Below are 19,499 nucleotides of genomic sequence, written 5' to 3' on the forward strand. Positions count from 1 at the left end.
ACAGGAAAGTAAAGATAAGGGTATACTGAATGTAAGTACGGTAAATTTCAAAATAACAAGATCCTGATATAATAAGCTTCTGAAATATTGAACAAAATCAGCTGGATAAATTGTACTTTTAATTCCTAAATTTTCAGTGTTTATTGCAATATACTGTATCTATAAATTGTATGTACAATAGTATATTCGGTATACTGTAGAGCACTGTGAATTTAAAATCCATGAATAACACAAAATTATGTCAGCATAATAAATAATGTTCTGTGTTTGGGCTCATTTTAGGTTTCAGAGGACATAATATCTCTGTAAATATTGCTATTCTGGTTAACATTTGCATTCAGAGATGGAGTGAATGATAATCAAAATGGAAAAACTAAGCCCATTATGAATGCAACACTAATGTTAATTTTTCAATTAAGGGGCTGTGTCCAGATCCCTAAAACAATGGGCACTGCCAAAGAAAACTTGAATGAGCTAATTCATTTGCTAGTTACCTATCAGAAAAAAATGCTGGATAATCTAATCCTTGAATCAGGAAGCCTGTGAAATCAAGGATTTGACTATATGTACTATACATGTAGAAAAGAAAAAATCATGTACCTGGACAGGACGTGCTTGGTAGCCCCAGTTATATACGTGTGGCTGTGGATGTTGTTGTTGTATCTGCTTCTGCCGTTCCTCTTCAACATCCACTCCATGTTCCTGTTGAAGTCGCTCGTCAAGTGAGAGTCGTCTGGGTGAATCTCTGGGAGAGGAAGATGAATCTCTAGTGGCACGGCCATACTGCTCTCTTCTGGTAAGCTCGGAATCACTAATCGTTGAGTCAGCATCAATTTTAATTGTACCTTCACTACGATTTGAACTTTTGCTGTGCTGTTTGTAGTACGGTTCTATTGGAGCTTTGCTTCTTGGACTATGAGCACGTTCAGACCAGCGCTCATGGTCCTTATGCTCTGGCTCTTGTTCAGACTCTCTTTCTCGTTCCCAGTCCCAGTTATTCCAACCCCTTTCGTGACGTTCATAATCAAAGTCATCATTAGCAGGTGAAAGAGATCTTCGAGGAGATCTGCGTGGTGATCGCCGAGGGGACCTTCGTGGAGATCTTCTTGGTGATCTTCGGGGAGATCTACGTGGGGGTGATCTACGTAGAGGTGACCTTCGAATAGGGGATCTTCTCAAAGGAGACCTTCTTATGGGAGATCTCCTCAATGGTGATCTCCTAATGGGAGACCTTCTTAATGGAGATCTCCTTATTGGAGATCTCCTTGTAGGAGACCTTCTTAGGGGAGATCTTCTCAGTGGTGATCTGCGTATTGGAGACCTGCTTGAGGGAGATCTACGAAGGGGTGACCTACTCGATGGAGATCTTCGAATAGGTGACCTATGAGGTGATCTGCGAGGTGACCTGTGATGTGACAACCTTCGTGGAGACCTGAGTGGTGATCTATGAGGACTCCAGCGTCGCTGAGGACTTCGTTGGTCTCTCCCTGGAGAGTACTGTGAACGGTGCTCAGGACTCCTATAATGAGGACTTCTCCAGCCTGGGCTCTGATGACGCTGTCTTTCGGGGCTCCAGAGAGCACTTCTATGAGTAGGACTATGATGGCGAATTAGTCGTCCATCTGGGCTCCTGGAGTCAGGGCTGCAGCTTAGCCTATACTCCTGTCTCATCATATGACCCTGAGGACTTGAATACAACCTCTGATCCATTCGCATTCCTGGAGATGGTGATCTTTCAGGAGTTCTCTTGACTAGCCTCTCTCCACTGTGATCCCCATGGTACCCTCCTTCACGAAGAGGTGAAGCAAAATGTCGCCTGGGTGATCTCTCAAGCCCGTCCTTTCCAGTTCTTTCGGGGGTTCTTGGTCCATGAATGAAAGTTCTAACTTTATCTGGACTTCTGCTATGCCTTGAGTCAGGACTAGAAAAGTGTGGTCCTATTCTATCATCCCTAACAGGCACAGGGCTAGGACTCTGAAAACGTTTGGGTGAGCGCTTCTCCCTCCCTGGCCTTGTTCCAGATGAATGAATTGGAGACTTAGTTTCACGAAGACCTCGGTTTGATCTACGAGGGCCTGCAGGTTCCTTATTTTTCCCCCTTTCTGGACTGCCACGCTGTCTTTTGTATTCCGGTGACATTTTTCTTTTCCTTTCAGGAGATCTCCGACTTACTATCCTTCTTGGAGACCAACTACTGGACCTTGAGTCTCTGGATCTTCGAGGTGATCTACTTCTCTTTGGAGATTTACTCCTCAAGGGTGTCCTGCTCCTTCTTGGAGATGGACTTCTCTGGGGTGATTTACTCTTCACTAACGTTCTATTACTTTTTGGAGATTTACTTTTTTCATGAGACTGTCCTCTTGGAGATGGCCTGTCTCTTAATGGAGAACTGCTTTTATGGGGGGATCTTCTTCTTTGTGGAGATCTGCTTTTTTGTGAGGAGCGAATTTTTCGAGGGGATCGTGACCTAGATCTTCGAACTCTGCTTTTAGAAGAGGATGATGACATTTGTGGTGAATCATCCCCTTTAATTATCTTCCGATCCTCTGTGTGTTCATCAGTTGAAGACTCCCACATTTTTGAGACTGGCAAAGACAGCTTTCGAGGCTCACAGGACTCTGATACATTATCAGAGGCCTCTTCAACATTGTCACCCTCTTCTTCTGAAGGTTTTGCTTTTAAGCATTCCTCCTCCTCTTCTTCATGAAGAAATTCAGGCAACAGCCCCTTCTGTAGACGTTTTACAGTGCTCTGCTTAGAAGCACCCAATCTAAATGTAATTGGTACTGATCTGGAACTTTTTATTAAAGACTCTTCATATTTGGTATCCTGGACTTGATCTTCTTCGGTACTCTTCTCAATCCATCTTGTTATCACTTGGTTCGAAGTAACTGCTTCTTCTTTATCTTCACTAGGAGATTTTTCACTGTTAGTTTCTTCAGCTTTAAGAGAGTTAGCATCTTTATCTTCATCCAGAATAGGTACTGGAACTGCTGTTGGCGAGAGCACTACTACAGGAGGAAGAGGCTTTTCTTGAGAAGGTGGGGAATTTGACACAGGAGATTCTACTGAAAGTCCTGAAGGAGCTGAAAGAGAAGCATCTGAGCAAGGAGGAACAGCCTGGGATGCCACTGGCAAGGGAGCAGTCCTCGAGAGAACTGTTGGAGGAGGGACTGATGATGGTGGGACTGACAATTGAACTGAAGGAGGAGGAACAGACAGAGGAATAAAAGCTGGACGTGCTGAGGGTGGTGGGGCAGTAAATGGCAGTTTTGTAGGTGGAATGGAAGTCTGAGATGCATGCACTCCCATATTTACTGATGCAATTGGAACATTAGCAGAAGATGCAGTTTCTGTTCCTGGAGGTGGAACAGATAATGGAAAAGGTTTATTCTGCTCAGTCGAAGATGAAAATGTATATGATGAAGCAGTCTTTTTTGAAATTGAAAATCCACTAGGTGGTGGAACAGAAAGCAAAGAAATACTAGGAGTTCTGGAACTAGTACTGGGTGGTGGTACTGAAGGCAATGGTATACCAGCTGTAGGCATTGGGATTTTCTTTGGATGAGGCACACCTGCAGAATGAATTGTAGATGGGGCCCCAGGCAATGGGGGTATTGGGATGTTCTCAATAGAGGCAGGAAATGGAACTGGTGTAGGAGATGATGGTGGAGAGATAGACACAAAGGGTAAGCCACATCTAGTGGGTGACACAGGTGAGGATGATGATGGTGGACTGGGGGACATGGACATGTTTGAAGGACTGTATCGCTCACTCTCTCTCTGAACGACACTTTCATCTCTATCTTTAACAAATACAGAACCAGCTGGTGGATATGGAATATCATCTAATTTAAAGTTCATCACATCAGAAGTAGCTCTCTTGCTTTCATTATATTTAGTGCTATGTGATTCAGACAAAACTTTATCCACCTTTGGTTTATAGTCTCCTAATTCTTTTGAGTTACGCTCTGATTCCAGACTGGATGATGGACTGAGATCATAACAACCAGAGGTATCACTTATAGGACTCTGAATGTATTCTCCATCTTTAACAGAGTCTCTTGGGACTGTTGGACTATAATGTGGAGAGGATTCTCTTGATCTCCAAGAGTGACTGGTGTTTCCACTGGACTCCTCTTGGTCCCAACTAATTCTATCTTTCTCCCTTTTGCAATTAAATTTTCCTTTACTCTCTTCATCTGAAGATTCATAAGCTGGCTCTATATGTAACTCTGGTGATGAAACAGGAGATGGTGGCTCTTCATCGTCGTCATCATCATCTTTATCTTCCAATTCCCCATAATCTAATTCTTCTCTTGTGTCATCATCTGAGGTACCACTATTCTTATCTTCTGTTTCATCCTCTTCTGCTGTTAAGTCAATTTCAATTTCACTGCCAGATGTGCGTTTTGGAGGAGTGTATGAAGGGCTGTCATTATCATCATCGTGAACAGCAGGAGCAGGAGCAACAGCAATATCACCCTCATCCTCATCTTCATTATCATCCTCATCTTCATAATCTTTTTCAAAACCCCTTCTTTTCTGATCATGATCCTCCTCCTCCTCCTCCTCCTCTTCTTCACATTTTCCTTCACTGAATATTTCTCTCTCTTCATGAGCACTATCACTCTCATCATCAGAATCTTTTCTTTCAAAGCTACTGTCTTCAACATTCTCTTTTCTTTTACTCTCTTTTTCATGGAGCATATTTTTCCACTCTACATCTTTCTTTCCAAAACTCTTTTCTTTAAGTGCCTCTCTTCTTTCATGTCCTTTTTCACGGACTAGTTCCCTCCAGGCTTCAAAATCTTTCTTATCAAATTCTCTATCTCGAACAGGTTCCTTTCTTTCACCTTTCTCCCGTGATGAATCTCTCCATTCTTCCTCGTCTTTATCATAGTCTCTTTCTCGTGTGCTCTCCCTTCTTTCACTTCCTTTCTCACGGCCTGATTCTCTAAAGTTTTCATAGTCCTCTTTTCTATCGAAGCTTCTGCCTCTGAAAAAGTCTCGCCTTTCGGTTCCCTTTTCTCTCCACTCCTCGTGTTCAAATTTCCTGTCGTATCCCCTCTCTCGATAGCCATATCTCCAGTCACCTGGTCTTCCACGGAAACCCCCCCTCCTTCCATCAAAATAAAATTTCCTGTAGTTTGCTCTGCCTCTCCATCCCCGGCCTCGGTCTCGGAACGGTCCTCTCCTGTCAAAATCTCTCTCACGGTAGTTGCTGCTTCTCCTCTCTTCCTCGTACATTGCTTCAGTTTCATCCTCTTTGGACCGACCAAATGATGAGTCACTTTCCTCCTCAGACTTAACAGAATCGCTTTCTTCCTCACTCATCTTGGCTGCCTTTTTTCTTTCCTTCTCCTTTCGCTTCAGTTCTTTCTTGGCTTTCTTTTTTGCTTTCTTTTCGGCCTTCTTTTGTTTTCTCTTGGCTTTTTTCAGACGTTTTTTCCTCTTCTTTTCTAATTTTTCTTGTTTTTTCTTCTCTTCTTCATCTGACTTTGCTTCTTTTATATCTTCTTCATCAATTTTCTCAGTTTCTCTCTCAGAGAAAAAGCTCTCCTCTGAATTCTGACTTGCATTATCATCCTTTTCATCTGAATGAACATCAGATTCAGATTCTAATTCTAATTCCAGTTCATCTTCATTGAGAGATCTCTCCTTTTCTTCATTTGCTACATCAGACTCTTCTTCTTCCTCCTCTTGAACTTCATTTAAAGGAGATAATATATTGTCTTCTTCTTTGATCTCTTCATCTTCCTTCCCTGGCATTCCTCCATCAAGCATTTGCATGAATGCCTCATACTCTTCTGTTAAATCTTCAGAGAAAGGTTTTGCCGATTGCTCTTGTAACTTTTCACTCTTCACGGTGTTCACATCATTTTCAGAGAGAGAAATTTCCTCTTCAGCAACAATGGGTGGCTCTGATTTTATTTCAGGTTCGTCTTGCAGATCCACTTCTTGTTCGGCCACATCTTCAACCTTGACACTTTCAGGAACAGTGTGCTCAACTTCCTCATTATCTGAATCCCAACGTGACTTTGTAGCGGCAATAGCCACTTCCTGAACCTGTTTATCAATAACTGTATCAGGTAGAAGTTCTTCTGCATTCCATGATTTAGCAAACCAAGGCCTTGAGACTACAGTGCTAGTAAATTTATCAGTCACTGGTGGTATCTGTGGTTTGGAGGTCCAAAAGTTGTCCAAAAACTCCCATGTCTCTGAAGATTCTCTACATTTGAGTTCGTATCTTGAATAATAATGAGCCTTGTATCGGCTTGAATTGATACTGTATGAAATTGACGGCTTTGTGGTGGTGTAATGTATTAGCTGCGCTGGGTACTCTTTCTCCTTTCCGTTTAAAGCCAAGGCTTTAACTGGGTACATCATCCTACTTTCTTCATACATTGGCCACTTTTCCTGACCTCTCCCACCTCTACCCCTGTCACGACTGATACTGCGGCTACGCCGTCTGCGGTCCCTGTCACGGCTTCGGGATCTGCTGCGCCTTCTGAACTGTTCTCGACGAACCTGCCTCAGAAGCTCAAAATCAAAATTTTCAGCCTTAAATTCTTGCCAAGACTTGGGAACATGCTTGGGCCTCTTCTTAATTTCTTCCTTAATAACTCTTGCATCAACTTTATCTTCCTTTTCCTCAGATGGTAAATCACTTTTCTTATCTCTTTCTTTATCCTTATCTTTTTCTTTCTCTTTTGCTTTGATTCTTTCTTTCTCTTTTTCAATGGCCTTCTCTTTTTCTCTCTTTTTGTACTCATACTTGTCATTTATTATCTTTTCTTTCAATCTGAAGCGCTCAATTTGTCGTGCTTCATATTCTTCCAGTTTCTGCTTCACTGACTTCCCCATAATTTCAAACCTCTTTAACTCCTCTGGATTGTCAAGGAGTTTAGCAACAGGTGCCAACCCAGGCCCATATGGATTAAACAGCATATTTTTCAACCCAAGAGCTTCTTTAAGTCGTGACTCTTCATCCCGAATTTGCTCGATAATAGATACTTTCTCTTCTTTCTTTTTCTTCTTTATCTGTGCTCCCGGTTTCTTATCTTTTTTATCAGGTCCCTCTTCCTCCTCTCCTAAAGCAGACTTTGCAGAAGGCTTGGTAGTCTTTGCTAGAGAAAATGATGACATTTTTCCCCTTCCAGAAAAAGCCAAGAGTCTTTTTTTGGCCTCTTGTTTTCCCAAAAGCTTTGGTAAATTTGTCTTCACACCAGTCTTTGTAAGAGGTGTTGATGGATCAGCAGGAGGAGAGGGAGAAGCAGTTGATGTAGCTGCAGGGGTAGAAGGAGCAGTCACAGTAGTAGTAGTAGTCATAGTGGTACTAGCAGTGGTAGTACTAGTAGCAGTAATAGGAGAAGTATCAACTGGTAAAGAAATGGAAGGTGTAATGGCAGTGGAGGTAATAGTAGAAGCAGCAGAAGTATTAACAGTAGTACTAATATCACCAGCAGTAGTAGAAGAATGAGTAGTAATAGGTGCAACAGAAGCAGTACTAGTTAAAACAGGAGTAACTGGGGTGGGAATTGAAGCAGTACTAGCGACTGCAGCAAATGATGGTGGTGGATCTCTCTCATCATCATCAGCCGTTACACGGCTCGGTGAGTACCTGCAAGCAGGATTCAATTAATAGCAAAAGTAAATTAGTACACATTACAAAATAACATAATTAAAACAAACACTCCAGGTCCTATACCTCCCATTCTCTATGGACCTTAGTCACACCCACAAAACCCATCAACCCCACGTGATATCCAACACCCTAGAAACATGACAGACATGAATGTCAAAGTAATGTACATAACTGTATACACACATGACGAACTTACAGATAAAACTCGGGAAATAAAAGAGGGAATAGCACTGTATACAAACATAATGAGCTTACAGACAAAACTCAGGAAATAAAAGAAGGAACAGCACTGTGTACAAACATAATGAGCTTACAGATAAAACTCAGGAAATAAAAGAAGGAACAGCACTGTGTACAAACATAATGAGCTTACAGATAAAACTCAGGAAATAAAAGAAGGAACAGCACTGTGTACAAACATAATGAGCTTACAGATAAAACTCAGGAAATAAAAGAAGGAACAGCACTGTGTACAAACATAATGAGCTTACAGATAAAACTCAGGAAATAAAAGAAGGAACAGCACTGTGTACAAACATGATGAACTTACAGATAAAACTCAAGAATTAAAAGAAGGAACAGCACTGTGTACAAACATAATGAGCTTACAGATAAAACTCAAGAATTAAAAGAAGGAACAGCACTGTGTACAAGCATGATGAACTTACAGATAAAACTCAAGAATTAAAAGAAGGAATCCCAACCTTAATTACAATTATGGAATTCAAGTTAACCATATGATTGCTTGTGCTGTTTTCCCAAAGAAAAGAATGAAGGGAGGGAGTAGTAGTATTACTAATCAATACTGGATCAAAATTCAAATACACATCAAATACATGACAAATACATGCATCAATGATTTCTCAGATTACACAGAGAAAATGATTGCAGTAGATCCTCATTTATTACAATTCCTTATTAAGCGAAGTTGCAACAACTCCTAAAATGTACCATGAAATAAAATTTGTGTAAATAAAAATGTTTTTAAAGAATGATAAACAAAGACATATATACACAAATTATAAATTGTCTCCGAATATTTATGAATAAAAACACTTTACGAATAAAGTCACTTTACGAGTAAAAACACTTTATGAATAAAAACATTTGTGTATATGCTGAAAGTTAATGAAAACAAGCATTTAATATATTAAAGCTATTGTCTTGCATTTCTTATAACATTATATATATCAATATGTTTAATGTTTTTATATTTTTCTAAATATATTAAAGGAAACATCCATCTAATATGACTCTAGTGATGATCATATGACTATAGTGATGCTCATATAACTGCAGTGATGCTCATATGATTATAGTGATGCTCATATTTCTTGATAATGGTTCAGGATGGAACAAAATGCCTTCTAAAGATTTGCTGCCAATTTTACATTAGTTGAAAATTAAATGAATAAACTGATAAATGCAATGAGCAATATGTCAAATGTTTACCTCTCGGCAACAGCAGGAGGAAAGATATCCACAGGCATCCTGTTGAACATGGGTGGTAACGGCTGTGGTCCTGGCAGACGTGGAGGTGGAGTTGTAATATACGGCGACATACCTGGAGGTGGTATGCTGAATATGGGCGGTGGCACCGACATATCGGGTGGAGGACCAGGGGGTAAGAGGATGCGAGGTGGTCTGGCATGTGGAACTAGCATACTGCCTCTGTGTACTATAGGAGGTGGTGGTCCTCTGGGTGGTCTACACCCAAGTGGGAGGGGGATCTCATCCGGTAAGGGGATGTCCATGGTGGACAAACTTGCGTTGTACTGCTCACTCTAAATTTTCACTGGTGACCTAGAAAAATAAGAGCATTATTAAACAGATGCTCTGACTTTACAATTATTGTACTGTAATGCACAAATCTATAATACTGTGCTTATATACAAGTGGAAGTGGCAATTTTAAGCATAAAACAGGCCTAAACTTTCAATATAGTCCAGGTTTCCAGTGGTGTATGCAATTCCAGACTCCTGTTGGTAATTCCATGTGTGAAATATATGAATATTCTTTGTACCTGAACTGTGAGGTTTGCAAAATATAACAGAGATTCTTATTATAGAGAAATAAGTGTTGATGGCATGATTTAAGCTTCACAGAGCTACCACAACTTGGAACACATCTATAGAATGAATACAAAATGCCATTAATGGAATTTTGTATTCATAAAGAACAGTACATAAAATGAACGATAACTTTTGAAATCTATTCTTTCCCTAGGATGTAAGGACATGAACATACAGTACTGTACTGTGGCTCATAACTTATCTTTTAAATAATTATCAGTGTCATGCTTGAATGGCCAATCTGAAAGCAGCTAAATAAAAAATCAGACTGCACCACCTGGTTATCTACACTCATGATATTTTCCCCACCAGTGGTTTTTTTAATCCAATACAGAGATTATACTGAATACTGGAAACAGTGGAAGAAGTAGAGAGATCATTTTGAGGTGTTCAGTCCCTCAGCCTTGATGAAAGGTGTTCAGTCCCTTAACCCTAATGTAACTAAAGTAGATAAATGAGGATGGAGAAATACTGGAACCTGGAACCAGAGAAGAGGTGCAACAATTAAAGACATTGCTACAGGTGGGCCATACCACAACCTACTTTCAGTCATAGGTCCTGCCCACCTGTGACAATGTCTCCAATTGCTGTACCTCTCCTCTGGCTCCAACATGCAAGTCTCTAGCATTGTGCATTTGCTTTTCAGCAGGGAGTAGAGCAATTGTGACATGCTAAAAATGTCTTTCAGAAAAACTAAATGGTTTGAAATTTTTAAAAAGTACAATCAGCCTCATAGCATAAGGTTTGGTGGCGAGAGTCCATCAGTTGAACACGTTGCTGTCAAAAGTTCCCCTGCTGATTCTGCAATTATCCACTCAAAAGTATCATGGAATGAAGTACCCCAGTCAACTATAAATGCAGATTGGAGCTACTTATGGCCTTTTGTGGTAAATAATTTCTGATTTACCCTCAGTAAGGTGTCATGTCTAAGAAACTGTGTTTCTGGCAAGGACAGGTGTGACACGAGTACTTTGATAATATACATGAGCAAGATATAAATGAACTGTTAGAAGAGGATGATGAAAAACCAGATGCAGAAGAAATGCTGGTGGGGCTCATTGGCATCAAAAAACCTCTCTTGAGAGGATAATTTTGTTTTCTGGCACTTACTGCCTTGGTCTAGATTCAATTCCATTGTTGTACTACTCTCTCCAAACAGAAACCCTTCAGCATTCTTCCTGCATCAATTTTTTTTCTCATTTTAAAACTGGTCTCTCGTTCCTTTTAGTTGGTGCTAAAAAACCTTTCCAAATGATTTTTCTCCTTTTATAGTCTCATCATTCCACAAGGACATTTTTAGTATTTTCTTCTTTTCTTTGAAGCTTATTATTATTATAATCAAAAAGAAGCGCTAAGCCACAAGGACTATACATTATTATTATTATAATCAAAAAGAAGCGCTAAGCCAAGGACTATACAGCTCTTTGAAGCTTAGCGCATTTTTTTATGTAGCTCTGGCAGCTATTTTGTAGTTTATCTTTTTGTTTTTTCTATTTTATCTTAAGAGATTTCTTAGGCACATATGCCACACCAATACTGAGTAACCCAGTTTTGACCTATGTAAGCTTTTTTTTTTTTTTTTAGCATTTCCTCTTTCACATCTTATGGTTAAATATAATGTTGCATATGTTCCTCATAACGGCATGTAACTTTTCTTCTTGTGACACTCTATTGCCTATGCTGACTCCTAGATCTCTCTCTCTCTCTCTCTCTCTGATACTTTTAAAATTTTGTCACATGATCTATTATACATTCTTCACATAGTCTCCCATTTTCTCACATTTCCATTACATAGTACCTATCTACCAATACATTAAATTACATAATTTATCACTCCATTTGCTCAATGTATTAAACTGTAATTGTGGAACTTGTAATTATTTTTATTACTTATTTTGCAAAGGATTGAATGCTGATGGTTCCTGTGATCATATATACCTCTGCAGCTTGGTCTAAGACCAGGCCTCCTGCTTAACAATTTGGTCAGTCAGGCTATTTGTGCTTGTGAAATACAATCCAAGATGGGTACCATAATTTGGCTAATGAAGAATGTTTTGAAAGATAGTCAGTTCTCTCTTGAGGTCTGGTGGTAATTCCCTTTTAATTAAAAGGTTAAACCATATAGATCATGCAGTGCAACATAGTAGAGGATGGGGTGGGAGGGAGAGGCTGAGGTCTGTGGGCAGAAGCGTGAAGGGTGGGCTCATGTACTCAAGAAGAAAGTCAAAGATGGTGTAATTAGTCAGTTTCAGTTAAGAAATCATTGTCTTTGTATTAAAGGAATCACAGTCTTTCTGTATTAAAGGCTCGGCTTTCTAAAAGAAGGGCAGCCAAGTGGTAATATCAAGGTGTTGAAGGTTGGAAAGGAGGGTTGAAAAGTCTTGGATCCTTTATTAAAATAACAGTACTTATTACATTCCCACTTTTCATGAGTACGTTATACATTCTGCTGCACATTTTGCCCTCATTTGGGATCATTTTAATGTCCCAATTTGAAGCTAATCTCTTCTGTTCTTTCAAGGGTAAACTATAATATATCTCACCTGCATTCCAGGGACTACAGTTGGAAAGACCTCATATTTCCAATAATTTTTAAGTTTGAAATGATACAGGAAGTCAACTTTCCCTCTACATTTTAAAATCTGCACTTTCACCTGCCTTCAATGGGGCTGTGTACAACAATACAATGTCTAGAGAATATGTACTAATACAGTAATATAACTAGGATATAACAATAAAATTAATAATGGCTGGTTAGTGTGCATGGTGTGAAGTCAAGACACTGCAAGACGGGCAACCAGTGTACTATTGTTCAGGATACCTTGCATGTTGGTATGCAAAGTATTACTGCTGTCTGGTGTAATTTTACAAGTTCCTAGTTCTGTATTTTTGTGTGGGGGGGAGGGGGGTTAGGCTTAAAGTTATTGTACTACCGGTAAAGGATTAAAGAATACAACTTTTGTTTTCCAAATTTTTATTTTAAGAATTTTCCCTGTAAAATCACATACTGTAAATGAAATAGTGAGAAACGTGTATGTGACAATAGTCAACTTTAAAATAACCCTTAGGTATATGGAAGGAAAAAATTGATCATAACATATTAAATGAACTCAAATATGCAACATACGATAAAAAATGAGAAGAGTTATTTATAAGAGCAAACTGCTAGCATGAGCTAGTGGGACTGCTGCAGTGCTCCTCTATTCTTACATTATTATGTCCAAGCCACACAAAAAATATTTCAGATACAAAACTGTTCTTATAGTTAAAAAAAGGTGAGAGAGAGAGAGAATAGAGAATAGAGAGAATAGAGAATAGAGAGAAGAGAGAATAGAGAGAATAGAGAGAGAAAATAGAGAATAGAGAGAATAGAGGAGAAAGAGAGAATAGAGAGAATAGAGAAGAGAGAGAGAATAGAGAAGAGAGAGAGAATAGAGAAGAGAGAGAATAGAGAAGAGAGAGAATAGAGAAGAGAGAGAATAGAGAATAGAGAGAATAGAGAGAATAGAGAATAGAGAGAATAGAGAATAGAGAGAATTGAGAGAAGAGAGAGAGAGAGAGAGAGAGAGAGAGAGAGAGAATAAAGAGAGAATAAAGAGAGAATAAAGAGAATAAAGAGAGAATAAAGAGAGAATAAAGAGAGAATAAAGAGAGAATAAAGAGAGAGAGAATAGACAATAGAGAGAATAGAGAATAGTGGAGAATAGAGATAGTGAGCGTGTTAGATAGGAGTGAATGGAGACGAATGGTATTTGGGACCTGACGATCTGTCGGAGTGTGAGCAGGGTAATATTAAGTGAAGGGATTCAGGGAAACCGGTTATTTTCATATAGCTGGACTTGAATCCTGGAAATGGGAAGTACAAAGCCTGCACTCTAAAGGAGGGGTTCGGGATATTAGCAGTTTGGAGGGATATGTTGTGTATCTTTATAGGTACAGTGGACCCCCGGTATTCGATATTAACCCGTAAACGGTCCAAGCAGATCTACGTTCACATGTGTAGTGCTACAAAAGTAGATCTACATTTTTTTTTACATATTTTCAAATGTAAAAAAACAAAAAGATCTACTTTTTTAAATATTTTCAAATGTTGAAAAAACGTATATATACGTTTGGACCGTTTACGGGTTAATCCGTTCCTGAGAGCTCATCGAATACTGAAAATATCGAAAAGCGAATCAATTTTCCCCATAAGAAATAATGAAAATCAAATTAATCCGTGCAAGACACTCAAAACTATGAAAAAAAAATAAATATTTTACCACATGAAATATTAAGTTTAATGCAATAGAATAATTACAATAACAACAATAACAATAGAATAACAACAATAGAATAATTGACACTTACCTTTAATGAAGATCTGGTGATGATTGATGGGATGGGAGGAGGGGAGAGTGTGGATGGTGTTAGTGTTTAGAAGGGAAATCCCCTTCCATTAGGACTTGAGGTAGCAAGTCCTTTTCCGGGGTTACTTCCCTTCTTTTAATGCCACTAGGACCAGCTTGAGAGTCACTGGACCTCTGTCGCACAAATCTGTCCATAGAGCTCTGTACCTCCCATTCCTTTGCAATTTGTCTAAAATGGGCCACAACATTGTCATTGTAATAGTCACCAGCACGGCTTGCAATAGCTGTGTTAGGGTGATTTTCATCCATAAAGGTTTGCAGTTCAACCCACTGTGCACACATTTCCTTAATTTTTGAAGAAGGCACAATGGATTCCACAACTGGCATAGGCTTCTCAGGGTTAGCCCCAAACCCTTCAAAATCTTTCTTAATTTCCATACTAATTCTCACCCTTTTTACCACAGGGTTGGCACTAGAAGCTTTCTTGGGGCCCATGGTGACTTATTTTGCAGAAACAAGCACCAAAAACGGTGATAATATGGAATGTACCTAATGTATCCTTAGATGCGCGCACACTGGCTGGCTTGTAAACACTGGCACACATGGGGCAGTTCAGGCCACACGTGGACACGTCTCGTATGAATCGCATCGAATACTGGGTTTTCGATCGGATACTGAGGCAAAATTTTTGCGTTAAAATGCATCGAATACCGGATTTATCGAATACCGATGCCATCGAATACCGGGGGTACACTGCATATGCTTCTAAACTGTTGTGTTCTGAGCACCTCTGCAAAAACAGTGATTATGTGTGAGTGAGGTGAAAGTGTTGAATGATGATGAAAGCATTTTCTTTTTGGGGATTTTTTCTTTTTTTGGGTCACCCTGCCTCGGTGAGAGACGGCCGACTTGCTAAATATATATATATATATATATATATATATATATATATATATATATATATATATATATATATATATATATATATATATATATATATATATATATATATATATATTTTTTTTTTTTTTTTTTTTTTTTTCAACAAGTCGGCCGTCTCCCACCGAGGCAGGGTGACCCAAAAAAGAAAGAAAATCCCCAAAAAGAAAATACTTTCATCATCATTCAACACTTTCACCACACTCGCACATTATCACTGTTTTTGCAGAGGTGCTCAGAATACAACAGTCTAGAAGCATAAACATATAAAGATACACAACATATCCCTCCAAACTGCCAATATCCCAAACCCCTCCTTTAAAGTGCAGGCATTGTACTTCCCATTTCCAGGACTCAAGTCCGACTATATGAAAATATATATATATATATATATATATATATATATATATATATATATATATATATATATATATATATATATATATATATATATATATATATATATATATATATATATATATATATATATATATATATATATATATATATATATATATATATATATATATACACAGTGGACCCTCACCTGATATTAATTGGTACCTGAGAACGAATATCGTTATGCGAGTTTTTTAGCGTTAGCCGAGCCAAAATGTTTGCGTTAAAATGTATTGTTAGCTGGATTTAACGTTAAGTGATGCCATCGTTAGCTGAGGGTCCACTGTATATATATATATATATATATATACATGTATATATATACACCTACCATCCGACTTACGACCTGCTCGACTTACGACCGCGTTTTTTATGCCAAATTTCTGGGAAATAAACAACTATTTGTGTTGTACACAGTGTTTATCCTAAACCTTACAGTATAAAATACAGTACTAATAGCATAAAAAGTAAAGTAAAACATGAAATACCAAAATAAAACAAAATAAAATCATTACAAAAATGTTTTGTTGATATTCAGTAGTAAAGTTCGACTTAGGACCAGATTCTCGGAACCGAATTCGGTCGTAAGTCGGATGGTAGGTATATATATATATAAATATATAATATAAGTAAATGCTAGGGTGTTCGGGAGAGGGGTGGGATTAAATTATGGGGAATCAAATTCAAAATGGGAATTGACACAGTTACTTTTTGCTGATGATACTGTGCTTATGGGAGATTCTAAAGAAAAATTGCAAAGGTTAGTGGATGAGTTTGAGAATGTGTGTAAAGGTAGAAAGTTGAAAGTGAACATAGAAAAGAGTAAGGTGATGAGGGTATCAAATGATTTAGATAAAGAAAAATTGGATATCAAATTGGGGAGGAGGAGTATGGAAGAAGTGAATGTTTTCAGATACTTGGGAGTTGACGTGTCGGCGGATGGATTTATGAAGGATGAGGTTAATCATAGAATTGATGAGGGAAAAAAGGTGAGTGGTGCGTTGAGGTTTATGTGGAGTCAAAAAACGTTATCTATGGAGGCAAAGAAGGGTATGTATGAAAGTATAGTAGTACCAACACTCTTATATGGATGTGAAGCTTGGGTGGTAAATGCAGCAGCGAGGAGACGGTTGGAGGCAGTGGAGATGTCCTGTCTAAAGGCAATGTGTGGTGTAAATATTATGCAGAAAATTCGGAGTGTGGAAATTAGGAGAAGGTGTGGAGTTAATAAAAGCATTAGTCAGAGGGCAGAAGAGGGGTTGTTGAGGTGGTTTGGTCATTTAGAGAGAATGGATCAAAGTAGAATGACATGGAAAGCATATAAATCTATAGGGGAAGGAAAGAGGGGTAGGGGTCGTCCTCGAAAGGGTTGGAAAGAGGGGGTAAAGGAGGTTTTGTGGGTGAGGGGCTTGGACTTCCAACAAGCGTGCATGAGCGTGTTAGATAGGAGTGAATGGAGACGAATGATACTTGGGACCTGACGATCTGTTGGAGTGTGAGCAGGGTAATATTTAGTGAAGGGATTCAGGGAAACCGGTTATTTTCATATAGTCGGACTTGAGTCCTGGAAATGGGAAGTACAATGCCTGCACTTTAAAGGAGGGGTTTGGGATATTGGCAGTTTGGAGGGATATGTTGTGTATCTCTATACGTATATGCTTCTAAACTGTTGTATTCTGAGCACCTCTGCAAAAGCAGTGATAATGTGTGAGTGTGGTGAAAGTGTTGAATGATGATGAAAGTATTTTCTTTTTGGGGATTTTCTTTCTTTTTTTTGGGGTCACCCTGCCTCGGTGGGAGACGACCGACTTGTTGAAAAAAAAAAATATATATATATATAATTATATATATATATATAATATATATATATTATATATACATATATACAGGAAAGAGTAAGGTTATGAGGATAACAAAAAGATTAGGTGATGAAAGATTGAATATCAGATTGGAGGGAGAGAGTATGGAGGAGGTGAATGTATTCAGATATTTGGGAGTGGACGTGTCAGCAGATGGGTCTATGAAAGATGAGGTGAATCATAGAATTGATGAGGGAAAAAGAGTGAGTGGTGCACTTAGGAGTCTGTGGAGACAAAGAACTTTGTCCTTGGAGGCAAAGAGGGGAATGTATGAGAGTATAGTTTTACCAACGCTCTTATATGGGTCTGAAGCATGGGTGATGAATGTTGCAGCGAGGAGAAGGCTGGAGGCAGTGGAGATGTCATGTCTGAGGGCAATGTGTGGTGTGAATATAATGCAGAGAATTCGTAGTTTGGAAGTTAGGAGGAGGTGCGGGATTACCAAAACTGTTGTCCAGAGGGCTGAGGAAGGGTTGTTGAGGTGGTTTGGACATGTAGAGAGAATGGAGCGAAACAGAATGACTTCAAGAGTGTATCAGTCTGTAGTGGAAGGAAGGCGGGGTAGGGGTCGGCCTAGGAAAGGTTGGAGAGAGGGGGTAAAGGAGGTTTTGTGTGCGAGGGGCTTGGACTTCCAGCAGGTATGCATGAGCGTGTTTGATAGGAGTGAATGGAGACAAATGGTTTTTAATACTTGACGTGCTGTTGGAGTGTGAGCAAAGTAACATTTATGAAAGGGTTCAGGGAAACCGGCAGGCCGGACTTGAGTCCTGGAGATGGGAAGTACAGTGCCTGCACTCTGAAGGAGGGGTGTTAATGTTGCAGTTTAAAAACTGTAGTGTAAAGCACCCTTCTGGCAAGACAGTGATGGAGTGAATGATGGTGAAAGTTTTTCTTTTTCGGGCCACCCTGCCTTGGTGGGAATCGGCCAGTGTGATAATAAATAAATAATAATAAAAATATAAATATATAATATATATATATATAATATATGTATATAATATATATATATATATATATATATATATATATATATATATATATATATATATATATATATATATATATATATATATATATATATATATATATATATTATATATACATATAAATATATAATATATAATATATATTTTTTTTTTTTTCAACAAGTCGGCCGTCTCCCACCGAGGCAGGGTGACCCAAAAAAGAAAGAAAATCCCCAAAAAGAAAATACTTTCATCATCATTCAACACTTTCACCACACTCGCACATTATCACTGTTTTTGCAGAGGTGCTCAGAATACAACAGTCCAGAAGCATACACATATAAAGATACACAACATATCCCTCCAAATTGCCAATATCCCAAACCCCTCCTTTAAAGTGCAGGCATTGTACTTCCCATTTCCAGGACTCAAGTCCGACTATATGAAAATAACCGGTTTCCCTGAATCCCTTCACTAAATATTACCCTGCTCACACTCCAACAGATCGTCAGGTCCCAAGTACCATTCGTCTCCATTCACTCCTATCTAACACGCTCACGCACGCTTGCTGGAAGTCCAAGCCCCTTGCCCACAAAACCTCCTTTACCCCCCTCTCTCCAACCCTTTCGAGGACGACCCCTACCCCGCCTTCCTTCCCCTATAGATTTATATGCTTTCCATGTCATTCTACTTTGATCCATTCTCTCTAAATGACCAAACCACCACAACAACCCCTCTTCTGCCCTCTGACTAATACTTTTATCAACTCCACACCTCCTAATTTCCACACTCCGAATTTTCTGCATAATATTTACACCACACATTGCCCTTAAACAGGACATCTCCACTGCCTCCAACCGTCTCCTCGCTGCTGCATTTACCACCCAAGCTTCACACCCATATAAGAGTGTTGGTACTACTATACTTTCATACATTCCCTTCTTTGCCTCCATAGATAACGTTTTTTGACTCCACATATGCCTCAACGCACCACTCACCTTTTTTCCCTCATCAATTCTATGATTAACCTCATCCTTCATAAATCCATCCGCCGACACGTCAACTCCCAAGTATCTGAAAACATTTCTTCTTCCATATTCCTCCTCCCCAATTTGATATCCAATTTTTCTTTATCTAAATCATTTGACACCCTCATCACCTTACTCTTTTCTATGTTCACTTTCAACTTTCTACCTTTACACACATTCCCAAACTCATCCACTAACCTTTGCAATTTTTCTTTAGAATCTCCCATAAGCACAGTATCA

The 19,499-nt window shown here is 39.0% G+C and overlaps 1 protein-coding gene across 8 annotated transcripts in view; it reads right to left on the bottom strand.

Annotated features, from left to right (window-relative positions):
* LOC128692672 (serine/arginine repetitive matrix protein 2) overlaps positions 1-19,499 on the bottom strand; it is a 76,366-nt gene that overhangs the window by 34,224 nt on the left and 22,643 nt on the right. For all 8 annotated transcript variants that reach the window (XM_053781951.2, XM_070089943.1, XM_070089942.1 and 5 more), the window contains 2 exons: positions 9,101-9,451; positions 601-7,624 (listed from right to left, as the gene is read on the bottom strand). In XM_053781951.2, the coding sequence (XP_053637926.2) occupies positions 601-7,624; positions 9,101-9,402 (7,326 nt within the window). In that variant the 5' untranslated portion in view covers positions 9,403-9,451. The remainder of the gene's footprint in view (positions 1-600; positions 7,625-9,100; positions 9,452-19,499) is intronic.

Source organism: Cherax quadricarinatus, chromosome 30 (genome assembly GCF_038502225.1).
Source record: "Cherax quadricarinatus isolate ZL_2023a chromosome 30, ASM3850222v1, whole genome shotgun sequence".
NCBI classification, from domain to species: Eukaryota; Metazoa; Arthropoda; class Malacostraca; order Decapoda; family Parastacidae; genus Cherax; species Cherax quadricarinatus.